This window comes from Pinus tabuliformis, chromosome J (assembly GCF_031772625.1).
Source record: "Pinus tabuliformis cultivar Carrire ecotype Pingquan chromosome J, CPIR1, whole genome shotgun sequence".
In the NCBI taxonomy this organism is placed as follows: Eukaryota; Viridiplantae; Streptophyta; class Pinopsida; order Pinales; family Pinaceae; genus Pinus; species Pinus tabuliformis.
This window is the reverse complement of record NC_142295.1, coordinates 1,196,938,844-1,196,956,014: the sequence shown is the minus strand read 5'-3', so window position 1 is coordinate 1,196,956,014 and position 17,171 is coordinate 1,196,938,844. Positions and strand designations below refer to the sequence as shown.

At 33.3% G+C, this 17,171-nt stretch overlaps 2 protein-coding genes across 2 annotated transcripts; both read left to right on the top strand.

The window, feature by feature from the left end:
* The first annotated feature begins 1,076 nt into the window (after positions 1-1,076).
* On the top strand, positions 1,077-2,420 carry LOC149231403 (carbon catabolite repressor protein 4 homolog 1-like). The gene has a single exon (XM_089381622.1). It carries the CDS (start codon positions 1,077-1,079, stop codon positions 2,418-2,420), a length of 1,344 nt encoding a protein of 447 aa, XP_089237748.1.
* Positions 2,421-13,800: 11,380 nt separating this feature from the next.
* On the top strand, positions 13,801-15,144 carry LOC149231402 (carbon catabolite repressor protein 4 homolog 1-like). Its single transcript, XM_089381621.1, has one exon. It carries the CDS (start codon positions 13,801-13,803, stop codon positions 15,142-15,144), a length of 1,344 nt encoding a protein of 447 aa, XP_089237747.1.
* The last annotated feature ends 2,027 nt before the right edge of the window (positions 15,145-17,171 follow it).

Genomic DNA, 17,171 nt, shown 5'->3' with positions numbered 1-17,171 from the left:
TCCATGAACTGAGATTAACTGAGATTTAGTTTACTTTCGAAAATATATTTACCATTTGTATTTTCAAGAAGCAACAATCATTTTATATATTGAAGAATAATCAATGGACAACAATCATTCATATATTGAAGAATAATCAATGGACGAGGGTGTTTAGTGTTTTGAAAGAAAGATTTTCTTATACCTTGATGATTTTAGCTTTGAACTTTTGAATATAAATTGCATTAATTATTTTTAATGAGATTCAGTCTATTGTTATTTTTGATAATATCACGGCCCCTTAGTGTTAGAATAAGAATGTTAATTGTCTTTGCTGTATTGACTTCAATCATTGGCTTCATGTCTGTACAAACACAAACTTAAGAGGGTCAAAGCTATCTGTGCAACATGTAATGTATTGTCCTTTGGTGGATCTCATTCACCTCAAGGGAAACTATGTTGTACAATGACCTCACTTTATATAAAAAATACAAAAAATACTTAGAAAATTTAGAAAAAAAAAGAAGTAAACATACTCTAATTTTGTAGAAAAGTAAATGGGAAACAGTAAACCTACCTTATTTACAGAAAATAATAGAAAGTAGAGGTACTTTATTCGAAGAAAAAAAAGTAAAGAATAACAAATAACCCTATTCTAATTGTAGGAGAGGAAAAGAAACAAGTAAAGCTAGTTTAATTGCATGAACGTAGACAAAATCATTTGCGTAAACTTTAGTTTATTCCAGTTGCCAAAATACGAGTAAGATTGCCAACTTCGTTTCAAAAATATGTTTTTTTTTTTTTAATATTTCAGTCTTTCCGAAATTATCCAAATGCCGACGTTTTAACCGAGCTCGAAGTTCAATAGTTTTTTTGGTTTAACATACAACATATTTAAGCTATATATACAAAAAGCTTATGGAGCACTAATCCATCTCTTCTGTTCATTGAGGAGCGGGTAAAATCACGGATCCATATCTTCCGTTTATACAGCAGAGCATCGATCTTAACCCAAAAAAGAAAATTTGACTGGTACGGCTTATTAAAAAGTTGAGAAGCTCGTTTGAAAGGGGTAACAACGCTAAAGCTGGTAGAACATGGGAGGAGAAGTTGTTGTTATCGAAGGGGAATTACAGTTACTGGCAAAAATGAAATTGAAAAGGGTTTCCATAGAACCTATTGTTGATATAACGCTGAGTGTAAAAGATGTGGTAGACGGTCATTTCAGGGATGACGATGAGGATTTAAGGAGGCAGAGATGGTATTGCGTCCATAGTGTTGGTGAATGCATTTCTCCAAACAACACTCATATGTTGTTGTCTGCCTCCGAGTCTTATAAACCCAACACGCAGGACGTAGGCAAGGTATTACTTCTAGAAGTTGAAGGAAAGGGGTTTTTCGTTACTGAGCCAGTTATTCCATTTCCCCACCCCGTTCCTAGGCGAATGATTCAACTTTACAACGACAGGTATGATAGAAGTTTGAGGGGTCCATCATTCAGAGTTGTGACATACAACATTCTGGCGGACGTGTATGCTACTTCAGAGCAGTTCCCCAACTGTCCTCCATTCGCGCTCAGATGGGAAAATCGCAGACAAAACTTGTTGAAGGAAATATTAGAGTGCGACCCTGACATCATTTGCCTCCAGGAGGTACAACAGAACCATTTTTCTGATTTTTTCCATCCAGAATTGGCCAAATTAGGATATGAAGGGATGTTTAAGCGAAAGCAGAGAGAAGGCAACATTCCGACTGTTGATGGTTGTGCAACGTTTTATAAACTGAATCAATTTGACTTGATAACTTTGTGTTCGATTAATTTGAGATATGAAGACAACATTGCCCTGCATGTCATCCTTTCCATAAAAGAAACTAGTGAACGTCTGTGCATAACCAATACCCACATCCATGCAAATAATAAAAACAGCGATGTAAAGCTATGGCAGGTCTACTGCTTGCTCAAAGATTTGGAGAAGTTTGTCCACGATATTCCTGTTGTACTATGTGGGGACTTCAATTCTTTGTCCGGAAGCGCTCCCCACTCACTTCTTACCAAAGGCTATGTGGATCCCTTACATGAAGAAATTTCGGATTATGATCCATCCATTAAACTCATGTTTCGTCATAGAATACCTTTAGCAAGTGCTTATTTTAAGTATTCCCGATGCAATCTTCCCCTACAAGACGCGTTGAAGAAAATGGATGGTAAAACGGGGGAGCCGCGTTTCACTACCTTCATTGAGAATAGCCGAGGGAAATTTCAGGGAACGTTAGATTACATTTTCTACCATGCCACGAAGTTGAAGTTGGTGTCGTTACTGGAGTTAATTGACGAGGAGGACGTGAAGTACCGTGCACTTCCTTCGGTTAATCATTCTTCCAATCATATCCCAATTGCAGCCGAGTTTAGTTATATCTCCACATCGAAACCAGCAGCATAAGGAAATATGCAACTGAAGAGTTATGGCCAAAGCCACCGATACCAATAGAAAACTGAGGAAGCGAAATGTTCCTAGCTATTGGTTCTTAGTGGCTGTAAAATTGTGGAGTAATTTCTGTTTTTAAATCGCTGAGATGAGATAGAATCAATCATCGATTAATTTTGATTTTTAATTGATGTGATTATTTAAAATCATGTTATTCTCTCAGTGTGATTATTCTCTTTGATTTAGAAATTTGATTATTGTAAACATGTTATCCTAACTCAATTTTATAAAAAAATGATTTTTTTTGTTTTTTGTTTTTACCTTATCATCCTCTCATCTTTATTCAAGTACCAATTTCAAATCCCCTGATCTATAAACCCAACACCTCTATCTCTAGAGTATAGACAAGGCCTTCAAAGAAATATATGTTAATGGTTCAATAAAATGTTTAAAGCTAGAAATTTATTCATAGATTTTCATTAACATAAAGAGCACAATATTATGATGCACTCTTATGCCTGGTGTCTTATAAAATATAATCATCTAAAATCATTGTGTAGAGTAGGAGAACTTTACAGTATAAAATGGTATTTTTGCTAAAATAAAAGTAAAAAAAAATGAAAGCCCTAAATCTATAGATAGGTGAGAAATGCTAAAGCTCGGACTAAATGCACTTGTCTTTGTCTAGTTTGTCTTCTTGTGAATTGATAATGGAAAGAATTTGTAAAACAACTTATCCCGTTATCTCTCATAATATAGTTTCAAATTTTGAAATAATTTTGATAATCTCAAATTTTGGAATATTTGAATAATAAAAAAGCAAATCAATTGTATAACTTTATTTTTATAATATTTTTCTATTCATAATCCTATATAATTCCTAATTTATTTTTCCCCTTCGTACTCCTAACTCATAAAAGCAACATGCTCCTAAATTTTAAATGAAAACACTAAAACATTGCTCCTAAATTTTAAATGAAAACACTGAAACATTGCTTCAAATCACCTTAGGAATTTCTTTGTTGTGTTGTTGGTAAGTAGCTATATTAGCACTCCTCAGTGGTTTTGAGAGGCTTCCCTTTCCCTCCTCGATTTAAGTTATTAGAATCATTTGTTGCGTGATTGTATCCTTTTTTGTTTATATTAATATGATTTCAATTTTTTCTTTTTTAACCATGTTTAAAACTTAACAAAGATTAATTTGATTTTAGATCATATTAAAAAATTATTTCTTAATGTGTTTGTAAGTAGTTGGATTAACTGAATTAAGTTCTAATTTAATAAGAAACAACTTATAAACATCTAAATCGTTAAAATTATTTTATAATGAATTTAGTAAAAAACAACTTAAACATCTAAATCATTACAATTATTTTATAATAACATTATTTTTTGATATTTTATCCCCAATCAATTACGCTTTAAAAAATTGAACTCCCATAACTTGAGAGAATCCCTTACCCGAGGAAATTTTGGATTAGTTTCCTCATTCAATACCTTAAGAAAACACTTATCTTTCCTATCCCTGATGTAATGTTCCCATAGAAGACCTGTTGAAGAAAATTGTTGGTCAAACAGGGGAGCCACGTTTCACTACATTAGTCAGAAATCGTGGAGGCAATTTTTAGGTGATGTTGGATTACATGTTCTACAGTGCCACGAAGTTGAAGGCAGTGTATTTACTAGAGATTATTGATGAGGAGGAGGTGAAGGACCGTGCACTTCGTTCGTTAATCATTCTTCCAATCACATCCCAATTGTAGCCATGTATCATTCTTCCAATCACATCCCAATTGTAGCCATGTTTAGTTACACCCCCGCATGAAAACCTGCAATGAAAGGAAATATGCATCTCAAGGTTTATGACCATAACTTTAGATAGAAAAATGAAGAACCTTGTTAAATGAATGAAAAGGAAATATGCATCTCAAGCGTTATGACCATAACTTTAGATAGAAAAATGAAGAACCTTATTAAATGAAATGTTCCTTGTTGTTGTTTGATAGTCACGGTAAAATTGTGTGGTAATTTATGTTAATTTTTTCTTTACTAAAAATTAGATAGACACAAAGAATTGTGCATTTTTTCTTTTTTATTTCTCCTATTATGTTGTTAGTTAAATGGATATTATCACTAGAACTAAATTATGTATGACTAAAATTAAATTGTATCTTTCTACAATTAAGTGAACTTTCTATAATCCTATATTTTTAAGACAATGATTCCTTTTTTTCTTAGAAAGTGTGCAATGACTCTCCCTAGGTAGCATTCCACTCCACTCATATGTAGGCATTTTAGTTTACCTTTGTGCATGTGATACAAAGTTATATATATATATATATATAATTGTGCTAAACCACAATGTTGATATCGTTATGATCTATAAGCATTGGACCAAGTGTGGTCATTGTCACGGTAGTTGTGTGGGATGTGAAGTCGGCTAGAGGGGAGATTTGGTTAGTGGAAAAATTAATTCTTGGTGGTTATGAGCATCTTATCTCCATTGTGTGCGTTCTCATTGTCATGGTAGTTGTGTGGGATTTGAAATTGGCTAGAGGAGAGATTTGGCGAGTAGAAGAATTAATTGTTGTTCGTTATGAGCATATTATCTCCATTGTGTGTGTGGTCATTGTCATTGTCGTGGTAGTTGTGTGGGATGTGAGAATGGCTAGAGGGGAGATTCGCTTAGTGGGAAAATTAATTCTTGCTGGTTTTGAGCATCTTATCTCCATCGTGTGCTTCGTGATAGACTTAGTTTCATAAACTACAAAAGTAAATATGTTGGAATGATTTCTTTCTCTAAATCTCCCTGAGAAGAAAGTGTATGTACCCATTCCTAAGTGCTTAATTGTAAATACAGGGCCTTTGTTTTTTAAGAAAATGTGAAAAGTGATGTGAAAAAAATATATGAATAAATAATATAAGGAAAAAAAGGCACATATATATAAATATACCTAGAAATAATTGAATGTTGTAAATAAATATTAATATATACATCTGTGAAACAATAAACAAAGTAGAATATTGTAAGACTCTTAGATGAGTTATAGCCAAATATTGGGAACCACCTAAATTTGAAAAAAAAAACATTACCCCTATTTACCATTACAGGGTTTCAAGATACCTTTCATATTGACAAAATGTTCTCTTTCTTGTATATAAGGTAATGTTTCATGATAATAACAAAAGTAAGAAATTCTAATCAGCCACTCCAGGGGCTTGATAAATTGAATTAAATCTCAGCATTGAAAAATTGTTGTTTTCCTGAAATTATATAATAGAAGATACAAGTACAAAATACCAGGGAAGTTATAAATGATGTAGGCTTGACAGTTTCTTATGGAATGGTGCACTCAGGCCATGACCTTTAACGACATATAGGTTAGGTGTGTAATATACAAAACCATTTACTTTCATTAAAAAAGAAACTATACGGTTTGTTTTCAAGGAAATATGTAACAACCCTGGTGAAAATTCCATGTAAAAATATAGAAATATCACAGGTAATGGGACATGCATTCTAAGTTGTAAAAATATATTAAAGAGGAAAAAAAGTATTTTGGCGCATTTATTTATGAAGCTAATGGAAATTAGGAGAAAAAGGAGGTGAAAGGTCACAAGTTGTATGTGAGGAGGAAAATGAAGGAAAATAATGGAAATTAGGAGACAAAGGAGGTGAAAGGTCACACGTTGCATGTGAGGAGGAAAATAATGGAAAATAGGAGAAAAAGTAGCTGAAAGGTCACAGGTTGCATGTGAGGAGGAAAATGAAGGAAAATAATGGAAATTAGGAGAAAAATGAGATGAAAGGTCACAGGTTGCATGAGAGGAGGAAAATGAACAAAAATAATGGAAAATGAAGAAAATAGAGGCCTCATACATAAAAAGGCTTCTAAGGATCAGTTAGAAAGTATCGCCAAGCTAACTAATCAGGATGTATGTCCCAAAAAAAGTAGCTAAAGGTAAGGCACCAAAGATGCTGACTAGCATTCGGTCACGGAGAACATGTCAAAAACACCCCCTCTTCTCCTGGGAACGGTGGACGAGAGAGACAACCAACCCTTTCAATTCAGTGCCCGACCAGAACCATCTGTTTAGGCTATCCTTAGTGTGTCTGCTGGTTAGATTGCTTTGGCAGTTTTGGATCTATCTCATACTCTTGGAAACTTAGAGTTTTCTTGGAGCACTCTTGGAGGGTGTGGCGTACTTGGATTCTTGGAGCAAGAAGGAAAAGGAAGAGTGGGAAAGTGCAATAAGGCATCGACATCAGATTTTCTTGGACGTACCAAGTTTCATGTATGATTTCTTCACTAGTTTTGGGCATGCATGGCTTATGCATGTGGTTTCTTGATTGTGATCTGTGACTGGCATGGAGGATTTCCTGGATCGAAAGTGGATTTCCTAGCCTTGCAATTTTCTGGATGGTGATTGTCGATATACTTTCGTTGTTTTGATTCTTTTGGTTCTCATGTTTCCTTGGCTTGGGTTGAGTTATTAGTCCTATAAGCCTTGGTTGAACAAACGATGTGGAAGCCCTGTAACAGCTTCGGTTGAGTTACTAGTCCTAGAGGCCCTGGTTGGAAAAATGCTGTGGAAGCCCTTGGTGGCTTGAGTTAATAGTCCTAGAATTCTTGGTTGGACAAACACTTTGGAAGCCCTGTATAAGTTGTGGGTTGAGTTACTAGTTTTGGAAGACTTGGTTGGACAAATGCTCTCGAAGCCCTGGAAGGCTTGGATGGAGACCAATCTGATGATGGTTTTTCTTGGTGATGTCTTGTTAGGGTCCTATAATTTTTATAGGATCATTTGATTATAGCTGATCAATATTATGTTTGAAATGTTGTAAATAATATTCCATGTTGTAAATTATTTCCAAAAAAATGTCAAAACCTTAAGAAAAATAAAGAAATATGCTTGCAAGTCAAAATGCATCATTAGAGCATAATTAAGCATGATTAGATTAAATTAATCACATCATTTAAATGTGATTAAATACATTTTAATAAGGCATTAGTACTATAGCATTTGTTTTAGTGTAGAGTTGAAAACGACAAATGGAGATTTGCTGTATGTGGTTAAATAACTCACATATTCCTAGCTTCCAATCACATCACCTTTTTCATCAGATGGATCCATCGTATTTTCAGACCCCTCCTCCTGTTATGATTCTCTTTAACAGTGTGGGGGGTGGGGGGGAGGGGGTACGAAAACTAGTTTTCCCGCCACTACGTGTCTTCCCCTCATGATTTCGGACCCCCCGTTTAATACCACTAATAGCTTCGACGCCCATCCAAAAGCGGTTTCCACCGTTCCTGCCGTAACCCGCCTTCCCGCTAATGTCACCCACCACTTCCACTAAATCTCCATTCCCTTTCCGCCATGTATCCATTCTGCATATCACCTCCCACAAACACTTAACCTCGCTGTCACTCTCGCACCACTCACTGCGTGCCAGTTGGACTATTTTCCCCACTCACCTCCACGTCAATTCTCAACATCACCCTTGTGGACTCCAGTTCATCTCCACCAACCATGTGCCTCCACATCATCCCCCACCTCCATGTCACATGTTTGTTTCATGGTCAGTTAAATTATGTTTTCTCCTATGAAGCAGAATAATTTGAAACATGGTTTAGAAACCGCTGAGAATGAATTTTAAAAAATTAAAAGAGGTTTCTTATGATAAGATCCTCGTTTACCAAAACCTCTCTCATGTTTCTAAAATATGGTACAGTTTTGGAAATTCGGATGAATCTTTGCAAGCATATTTTCTTGGATTTTCCTGTTTTTAGCGAGTGTTTCCAAATGCAGTTTCTGAGCAGGTGGAAATGAATTTTAAAATACGAAAAGTGGTTTTTGCTTCCAACATCATCATTTACAAAAAGCTCTCTCACTTTTTAACATATCTTATGGTTTGGAATATACAAACGGATTACAGGATCCCATTGTTAAAAATTTCGGGAGAAAAAACCTCAAAGACAATTAGTAAATTGGATTCCACCTCGTCAAATAAGAGTTTTTATCAAATTCTAATTGCTCTTCTTTGTTACCAACAATCCACAAAGATGGTGCCAAGTAGATTCATTAGCTTTGAATGCCCTCTATTTCAATTCTCTTTGTGTAAATACAGTTTGAGATATTTGTAACAAATCTTGATTGAACTAACATATATGTGTTGACGCAGTTGGTAGGTACTTGAGTGTAGTAGGTGATAGTTGTAGAATTATGTTTAATGACAATGAGTTGACTATGGATTATGACATGATTGTTTGTAAAAGTTGATTTCAAATTCATAGTTATGATTGTCTTGATATTTGGAACATGTGTTTGACATGTGTGAGCAGTTGCAGGAAACATGGTTGGTATTAGCGTGATGAGGTAATAGTTTATGTGTTTATATAACTAACAGTTGGGTGATGTGACAGTTTATAGCAAGACTCAGTTGCAACAGGGTAAAGGTAAAAGAAAAGAATCGGGTAAGAATTCGTTTGGCTATGTTCGGAAACGCTAATTCCTAATGAACGAGTGCTTTACATATAGGAAGTCTTGTTAACCTTGATTTTGTTTGATGTTATGTGGATACCTGCTAGATTCGTGAACATGTAATTGATAGGTATATTAGCTAGTATCTAGTTACAAATGGATTTGTCAAGATAATTGGAGTCCCTTGAGAGATGGAATGGATGTGTTCAGTTGCAAGGTAACATGCTTGGCACAACAAGCTGAGGTATCTGGTGTATTTTTATGTTTCTGATTGCACTAAAAGTAATGTGTTAATGGCAGTATGATGTAGGGGATTGCATCGAAAAGCAAATTTCCATGAAATATTAAAGAAGATTGAGGTTGAGCTTGCCTTAGGGGCCATGGGGATTGAGTCATGGTGTTTGTTTTTAGTCTTGTGAATTTTGTCTTTTATTGTTTTATCGCGGTTGATTTGCAATTTTGTTGTGTCTAGTGGATGATCATGCCACTTTTTTCGAATTCGTGTTGTTATTGGTTTTCTTCTTGTTTGTTTCTTGTCTTGCCTTTTATGTTTTGAGCCTTGGGAATTGTTTGGGGAAAGAGGAAACTTAATGGAGCTCGAGGAGAGATGTGTTGTACTCGAAAGTTATTGTAAGATTTAGATGAAGCTGGGTGCATGAGTAAGCACAACCGAAGGTAAGATTATGACAGTCGATTGGACTGGCCGGGTCCATTGTGGTAAATGGATGTTGGAAGTATAGAAATGATAAAGGTAATAAGAAAAGGTAATGTAAATGGATTTCATACCTTATTATTTATAGGGGTGATTTCATCCTTAAATTTCATAATATGACGTGTTATACTTGTTTCTTACAAAATTCAAGCTCTACTTGATTTTTTTAATCATATTACTATCCTCAATAATGGTGAAATGTATGACCTAGGAATAACATGAAAACCTCAATGCAGCACATCACTAAAGAATGATCAATACACATTATTGAAGTATAGTACTAATGAAATATATTAAGAGAGGAAAAAACACATCATCTCCTTGCTAGTACAAAACATCTAAAAGTTAGGTTAGTTAGAACATAAGCTAATACTGAACATCCCATTAGGGATCATAAAGCACAAGGAATTTTTTGTTTATAGGGAAGTATGTACTAATTTTACTGTGAGATATGATGAAGAGACTTGACCCCAATGGATAATATTATTGTGGAATATTTCTTTGTAATCTAAACTAACTTCTAGGATAATAAAACATATTAAATTTTTAAGTGAATAATTGTTTTCATGAAAATTATGAAAATTTCATAAGCTTTGAGAACATACTTCCTAGGCCATACTAAGAATGCACGAGTTTAATAAACATAGTGTTGAACATTGATCCTTAGTATTTGTGAGCAAAAAGTAGATATAAATTATGAAAATAAAAGTAACTCCTTATTAATTGAATACATTTCTAGTAACCCACCACATATTCTTGTACTAGCCATTTGTTCTACTTTATGGTGAGAAAATGAATTTGGGGATTCAAATTGTAGGCATATATTGGTAAGTGCTACCTAATATCATTATGCTAAAATCCTCTCATATAGTATATTAAACAGAAAATTCCCCATAGATGCAAAGCCCAAAATGGATGATTAAATAACTAGAGTATAATCACAATACAAGATTACACCTAGAAATCCTTTGTTAAAAAATCTTCTTCCAATGGAAATAGTATATATATATATATATGTTCTTCTTATAGCTATTTTTTCTAATTTTTTTCATTGAATGGAATGAATAATACCACTAATGTGTAATTACAATATTGTAAATTCATATCTTTATGAATTCTATCTTGATTTACATTGCTTACTAAAGGGTGACTAAGGTTTATAGTTGTCAGTTATGAAAGTTTTTTTTTTTACCTTTCATTCAATTTTTAGATGGTTGAGGAAAGAGTTAGCACAAATTTTTGCACTACCAATTGGTACTATAATTTGTATTTCATATCACTATTAAAATTGATGATTACAAAAATATTAAACATAACAAATTTCAAGGTTGAAGTGGAATTTTTAAATTTCCATTAAAAATTATTTCAAAGAAGTTTCAGCAGCAATAATAAACATGCTGTTACCATAAATTAAAATTACAAAAATTTATGTTTTATTCTTTATTATTATTACTTTTTTTTTACCATAAATTAAAATTACAAAAAATTACGATTTATTCTTTATTACTATTACATTTTTGTACATTAGACTTTGGAAGTGAACTTTGATGTAGGTGGCATATCTCTTTCATCCTAAGCTAAAACAATACCTCTCTCTTCTAAATCCAAAGACAATAACGAGACCTCTCTCTCCTCAGTGCAAAGACAATAATTAGATAGAAAAATGTTGTTGTTTGAGAATTAGATGCTTAAATGTAAATAAAATAATTCCTCATTTATTATGACATATTAGGTGCATTTAACAGAGAATGACATATGCTTATCAAATTGGAAAACCCAAAAATTGTCAATAACCTTAAGTATAAATTGAGCATGATTTTTGACTAAAATTACTTATGACACCTACTAGATTAGAAAGCGTTATTGTTAAAATTCACCTTTTAAGAATCTAATAATAAATTTTGAATGAAGTACACATACTTTGAAGCCAAGGGTTGCCTATTATATAGGGGTTGAAATATATAATTGTGACTACTACAATTAAATAAAGTGAGGAATTCGGTAAAACCCTTATTATCTCCGGATATTACTTTATTAATCCAAAAAATAGTAATATAATTTGTTTTAAAGCCAATTTCCTTGACTACTTCTGGAATTCAAGCAATTGTGTCAAATCAAGTAATAGCTGGATCAAATGCAAAAGTCCAACATGGTTATCATTAAGAAATTATTCCACCCCCCTTAACTCAATAAATGCACTAGACATTGAATCAATTTGAAGTTTTAAAAACCTAACTACATCAAGAAAAGTTAAACGATTTTCAATTGTTAATTCTGTTTTCATTAGAAATACAAAATCACCTCCATTACATCAAATGTCCAACATGGTTATCACTAAGAAATTATTCCACCGCACCTAACTCACTAAATGGATGAGACATTGAATCAGTTTGAAGTTTTCAAAACCTAAATACATCAAGAAAAGTTAAACCGTTTTCAATTGTTAATTCCGTTTCATTAGAAATACAAAATCACCTCCATTACATCGAGCAACTGTAAAAATCCAACATGGTTATCACAAAGAAACTATTCCATGACACTTAATTCAATAAATGCACTAGACATTGAATCAATGTGAAGTTTTCAAAACCTAAATACATCTAGAAAAGTTAAACCATTTTCAATTGTTAATTATGTTTTCATTATATATACAAAACCACCTCCATTACCACCTGGATTAAGTAATTTAATGGCAATTTTATTCCAAAAATATCATAGTTTCCAAAGAACCAACCTAAATTTTTTTGGGAATCTTTTACGTGGCGCATTTATCTTTTACCTCACATATCCAGTTCAAAAATTTAATGTTCAGAGGTTTGGGTAATGAATATGAATGTAGTCAACATTCCATCCATAGTGAAAGAAATATTACTTTTTTCTACAACAACAAAAAAATAGTATTATCTTTTGTTCCATCATCAACAAATATTGCATGATGCTTCCATTTTATGGTTTTATGACCAACAAGTCAAACTTACCATAAAGAAATATTATGTTTTTCTACAACAAAAAAAGGAGTATTATTTTTTGTTCCATCATCAACAAATATTGCATGATGCTTCCATTTTCTAGTTTTATGACCAACAAGTCAAACTTAAGATAGGAGGCATAAAGTCCATGAACTGAGATTAACTGAGATTTAGTTTACTTTCGAAAATATATTTACCATTTGTATTTTCAAGAAGCAACAATCATTTTATATATTGAAGAATAATCAATGGACAACAATCATTCATATATTGAAGAATAATCAATGGACGAGGGTGTTTAGTGTTTTGAAAGAAAGATTTTCTTATACCTTGATGATTTTAGCTTTGAACTTTTGAATATAAATTGCATTAATTATTTTTAATGAGATTCAGTCTATTGTTATTTTTGATAATATCACGGCCCCTTAGTGTTAGAATAAGAATGTTAATTGTCTTTGCTGTATTGACTTCAATCATTGGCTTCATGTCTGTACAAACACAAACTTAAGAGGGTCAAAGCTATCTGTGCAACATGTAATGTATTGTCCTTTGGTGGATCTCATTCACCTCAAGGGAAACTATGTTGTACAATGACCTCACTTTATATAAAAAATACAAAAAATACTTAGAAAATTTAGAAAAAAAAAGAAGTAAACATACTCTAATTTTGTAGAAAAGTAAATGGGAAACAGTAAACCTACCTTATTTACAGAAAATAATAGAAAGTAGAGGTACTTTATTCGAAGAAAAAAAAGTAAAGAATAACAAATAACCCTATTCTAATTGTAGGAGACGAAAAGAAACAAGTAAAGCTAGTTTAATTGCATGAACGTAGACAAAATCATTTGCGTAAACTTGAACAAAATAAAGTTTATTCCAGTTGCCAAAATACGAGTAAGATTGCCAACTTCGTTTCAAAAATATGTTTTTTTTTTTTTAATATTTCAGTCTTTCCGAAATTATCCAAATGCCGACGTTTTAACCGAGCTCGAAGTTCAATAGTTTTTTTGGTTTAACATACAACATATTTAAGCTATATATACAAAAAGCTTATGGAGCACTAATCCATCTCTTCTGTTCATTGAGGAGCGGGTAAAATCACGGATCCATATCTTCCGTTTATACAGCAGAGCATCGATCTTAACCCAAAAAAGAAAATTTGACTGGTACGGCTTATTAAAAAGTTGAGAAGCTCGTTTGAAAGGGGTAACAACGCTAAAGCTGGTAGAACATGGGAGGAGAAGTTGTTGTTATCGAAGGGGAATTACAGTTACTGGCAAAAATGAAATTGAAAAGGGTTTCCATAGAACCTATTGTTGATATAACGCTGAGTGTAAAAGATGTGGTAGACGGTCATTTCAGGGATGACGATGAGGATTTAAGGAGGCAGAGATGGTATTGCGTCCATAGTGTTGGTGAATGCATTTCTCCAAACAACACTCATATGTTGTTGTCTGCCTCCGAGTCTTATAAACCCAACACGCAGGACGTAGGCAAGGTATTACTTCTAGAAGTTGAAGGAAAGGGGTTTTTCGTTACTGAGCCAGTTATTCCATTTCCCCACCCCGTTCCTAGGCGAATGATTCAACTTTACAACGACAGGTATGATAGAAGTTTGAGGGGTCCATCATTCAGAGTTGTGACATACAACATTCTGGCGGACGTGTATGCTACTTCAGAGCAGTTCCCCAACTGTCCTCCATTCGCGCTCAGATGGGAAAATCGCAGACAAAACTTGTTGAAGGAAATATTAGAGTGCGACCCTGACATCATTTGCCTCCAGGAGGTACAACAGAACCATTTTTCTGATTTTTTCCATCCAGAATTGGCCAAATTAGGATATGAAGGGATGTTTAAGCGAAAGCAGAGAGAAGGCAACATTCCGACTGTTGATGGTTGTGCAACGTTTTATAAACTGAATCAATTTGACTTGATAACTTTGTGTTCGATTAATTTGAGATATGAAGACAACATTGCCCTGCATGTCATCCTTTCCATAAAAGAAACTAGTGAACGTCTGTGCATAACCAATACCCACATCCATGCAAATAATAAAAACAGCGATGTAAAGCTATGGCAGGTCTACTGCTTGCTCAAAGATTTGGAGAAGTTTGTCCACGATATTCCTGTTGTACTATGTGGGGACTTCAATTCTTTGTCCGGAAGCGCTCCCCACTCACTTCTTACCAAAGGCTATGTGGATCCCTTACATGAAGAAATTTCGGATTATGATCCATCCATTAAACTCATGTTTCGTCATAGAATACCTTTAGCAAGTGCTTATTTTAAGTATTCCCGATGCAATCTTCCCCTACAAGACGCGTTGAAGAAAATGGATGGTAAAACGGGGGAGCCGCGTTTCACTACCTTCATTGAGAATAGCCGAGGGAAATTTCAGGGAACGTTAGATTACATTTTCTACCATGCCACGAAGTTGAAGTTGGTGTCGTTACTGGAGTTAATTGACGAGGAGGACGTGAAGTACCGTGCACTTCCTTCGGTTAATCATTCTTCCAATCATATCCCAATTGCAGCCGAGTTTAGTTATATCTCCACATCGAAACCAGCAGCATAAGGAAATATGCAACTGAAGAGTTATGGCCAAAGCCACCGATACCAATAGAAAACTGAGGAAGCGAAATGTTCCTAGCTATTGGTTCTTAGTGGCTGTAAAATTGTGGAGTAATTTCTGTTTTTAAATCGCTGAGATGAGATAGAATCAATCATCGATTAATTTTGATTTTTAATTGATGTGATTATTTAAAATCATGTTATTCTCTCAGTGTGATTATTCTCTTTGATTTAGAAATTTGATTATTGTAAACATGTTATCCTAACTCAATTTTATAAAAAAATGATTTTTTTTGTTTTTTGTTTTTACCTTATCATCCTCTCATCTTTATTCAAGTACCAATTTCAAATCCCCTGATCTATAAACCCAACACCTCTATCTCTAGAGTATAGACAAGGCCTTCAAAGAAATATATGTTAATGGTTCAATAAAATGTTTAAAGCTAGAAATTTATTCATAGATTTTCATTAACATAAAGAGCACAATATTATGATGCACTCTTATGCCTGGTGTCTTATAAAATATAATCATCTAAAATCATTGTGTAGAGTAGGAGAACTTTACAGTATAAAATGGTATTTTTGCTAAAATAAAAGTAAAAAAAAATGAAAGCCCTAAATCTATAGATAGGTGAGAAATGCTAAAGCTCGGACTAAATGCACTTGTCTTTGTCTAGTTTGTCTTCTTGTGAATTGATAATGGAAAGAATTTGTAAAACAACTTATCCCGTTATCTCTCATAATATAGTTTCAAATTTTGAAATAATTTTGATAATCTCAAATTTTGGAATATTTGAATAATAAAAAAGCAAATCAATTGTATAACTTTATTTTTATAATATTTTTCTATTCATAATCCTATATAATTCCTAATTTATTTTTCCCCTTCGTACTCCTAACTCATAAAAGCAACATGCTCCTAAATTTTAAATGAAAACACTAAAACATTGCTCCTAAATTTTAAATGAAAACACTGAAACATTGCTTCAAATCACCTTAGGAATTTCTTTGTTGTGTTGTTGGTAAGTAGCTATATTAGCACTCCTCAGTGGTTTTGAGAGGCTTCCCTTTCCCTCCTCGATTTAAGTTATTAGAATCATTTGTTGCGTGATTGTATCCTTTTTTGTTTATATTAATATGATTTCAATTTTTTCTTTTTTAACCATGTTTAAAACTTAACAAAGATTAATTTGATTTTAGATCATATTAAAAAATTATTTCTTAATGTGTTTGTAAGTAGTTGGATTAACTGAATTAAGTTCTAATTTAATAAGAAACAACTTATAAACATCTAAATCGTTAAAATTATTTTATAATGAATTTAGTAAAAAACAACTTAAACATCTAAATCATTACAATTATTTTATAATAACATTATTTTTTGATATTTTATCCCCAATCAATTACGCTTTAAAAAATTGAACTCCCATAACTTGAGAGAATCCCTTACCCGAGGAAATTTTGGATTAGTTTCCTCATTCAATACCTTAAGAAAACACTTATCTTTCCTATCCCTGATGTAATGTTCCCATAGAAGACCTGTTGAAGAAAATTGTTGGTCAAACAGGGGAGCCACGTTTCACTACATTAGTCAGAAATCGTGGAGGCAATTTTTAGGTGATGTTGGATTACATGTTCTACAGTGCCACGAAGTTGAAGGCAGTGTATTTACTAGAGATTATTGATGAGGAGGAGGTGAAGGACCGTGCACTTCGTTCGTTAATCATTCTTCCAATCACATCCCAATTGTAGCCATGTATCATTCTTCCAATCACATCCCAATTGTAGCCATGTTTAGTTACACCCCCGCATGAAAACCTGCAATGAAAGGAAATATGCATCTCAAGGTTTATGACCATAACTTTAGATAGAAAAATGAAGAACCTTGTTAAATGAATGAAAAGGAAATATGCATCTCAAGCGTTATGACCATAACTTTAGATAGAAAAATGAAGAACCTTATTAAATGAAATGTTCCTTGTTGTTGTTTGATAGTCACGGTAAAATTGTGTGGTAATTTATGTTAATTTT